This window comes from Myotis davidii, unplaced genomic scaffold (genome assembly GCF_000327345.1).
Source record: "Myotis davidii unplaced genomic scaffold, ASM32734v1 scaffold19, whole genome shotgun sequence".
NCBI lineage: Eukaryota > Metazoa > Chordata > Mammalia > Chiroptera > Vespertilionidae > Myotis > Myotis davidii.
Genome location: NW_006289854.1, coordinates 627087 through 628883, shown reverse-complemented (window position 1 = coordinate 628883; position 1797 = coordinate 627087). Strand labels below are relative to the sequence as shown.

The 1797-nt window shown below is 55.4% G+C and overlaps 1 protein-coding gene across 2 annotated transcripts in view; it reads left to right on the top strand.

The window, feature by feature from the left end:
* Window positions 1-478: 478 nt before the first annotated feature.
* The window catches only part of AK7 (adenylate kinase 7), a 41928-nt gene continuing 40609 nt past the window's right edge, over window positions 479-1797 (top strand). For both annotated transcript variants that reach the window (XM_015563244.1, XM_006762710.2), the window contains exon 1: window positions 479-622. In XM_015563244.1, the coding sequence (XP_015418730.1) occupies window positions 521-622 (102 nt within the window). In that variant the 5' untranslated portion in view covers window positions 479-520. The remainder of the gene's footprint in view (window positions 623-1797) is intronic.

Below are 1797 nucleotides of genomic sequence, written 5' to 3'. Positions count from 1 at the left end.
GGGGGGGGGGGGGGGGGGGGCACCCATGCTGTCGTTCGCGTGTCCAGGACCCGAAATTCCAGGGCAACGCTCTTCGTTACAGTAGAGGATGATGCCAGGTCCTCCCGGTGAGACCATTTCACATTAACTCCAATTCCAGGGGAGGCCTAGGCGGTAGCTCAACCTTCTCATCAGATTCATCAATAATTGTAGTCCTCCTAGTCCTCCCTGCCAAGTGGACACGGGGGCGTGTTTCCAGAGTTTCCGAATGAAAGAGCAGAAAAGGAACAGGTCGCGCCCTGCCCGAGGGCACCCGGCGTGTAGCAGGGCTGAGTGGGACCTGGGCTGCAGGCACAGCGGGCGGGGCAGAGCCCAGGGAGCGCGGGGAGCCAGTGGCCCCGCCCACCCACGGACGCCCCGCCCAGCGCCCTAGGCCCCGCCCCCAGGGAGCGGCTTTGGCCCAGCGGTCCGGAGGCCTTGACCTCGCCGCCTTGGCAACCAAAGGGACGCTTTCCCCGTAGCTACCAGAGCGGCTCCTGCCATGGCCGAAGAAGAGGATAACGTCCGGACGGAGAAAGTTATCCGGGTCCAGAGGGTGTTTATAAACCTGCTGGACTCCTACAGCAGCGGAAACATTGGGAAGGTGAGCGGCGGGGGGACCCCGGCCCCCAACTCCATTCCAGCGTCCCGGGTCCCGAACCCTGAGCGGTCCTGTGCCGCGGGCTGCTGTCCGGGCCCTCCTAAGAGAGGGTCCCTCTTCCTGGGCACAGCCAATGCCCCCAGGACCTCAGTCCGAATCCAGGCTAGACAGCCACCCCACCTGGAAGTCCTCTTCCCCACCCCCACCCCGAGATCGCGGGTGCAGCCCTGGGCCCTCCCCTGTTAATGAGGAGAAACTGAGGCTCAGCCCAAGATCACGTAGTGAGTTGGAGGCAGAACCTGGAAATAGAACCCAGGTCTCTGACCCCTTAACTGGGCTCTGTTTCCACTCCACCACCGCAGCTGAAGCGCGCAGCTGATGAGAATATAAATCCAGATCAGTGCCCTAACCGGTTTGGCTCAGTGGATAGAGCGTCAGCCTGCGGACTGAAGGGTCCCAGGTTCGATTCTGGTCAAGAGCATGTACCTTGGTTGCGGGCACATCCCCAGTGGGGAGTGTGAGGGAGGCAGCTGAATCAATGTTCCTCTCTCATCGATGTTTCTCTCTATCCCTCTCCCTTCCTCTCTGTAAAAAAATCAATAAAATATGTTTTTGTTATAAAAATAAATAAATAAATCCAAATCAGTCACGGGGACGGGGACATAAAGTACACAGCATAGGGATTACAGTAAAAAATATTGCAAGACTATGGGTGGTGCCAGGTGGGTACTGGCAATATCAGGGGAACACTTTGTAAAGTAGATATTGTCTAACCCCTATGCTGTGCACATGAGACTAATACAAACTAATATTGAATGTAAACGGTAATTTTAAAAATTCGTCCAATGGTCACATCACCCACAAAGTATTTTCCATTCAGCCGTCCTTCAACCTACGGTTTGAGCGTCGGTTATGTGCTAGCAGCCAGGCACTGCTTGGGGTCCTGAGTCCCCCTAAGCTTTTTCACCCTTTTCCGTCGTTCACCGCTGGAAAGTGAAGAAATTCAGAAAGAGCTCAGAAGTGCTCAGCCATAAAAAGAAAGCCATGATTGTACCACTTCCCTGAGGAGGTCGTATTCATTTCCTGAGACTGTGGTAACAAATGCCCACAAACTGGGTGGCTGGAAACAATGGAACTTCTTCCCTCCCAGTTCCAAAGTCCAGAAGTGGAAACTCAGC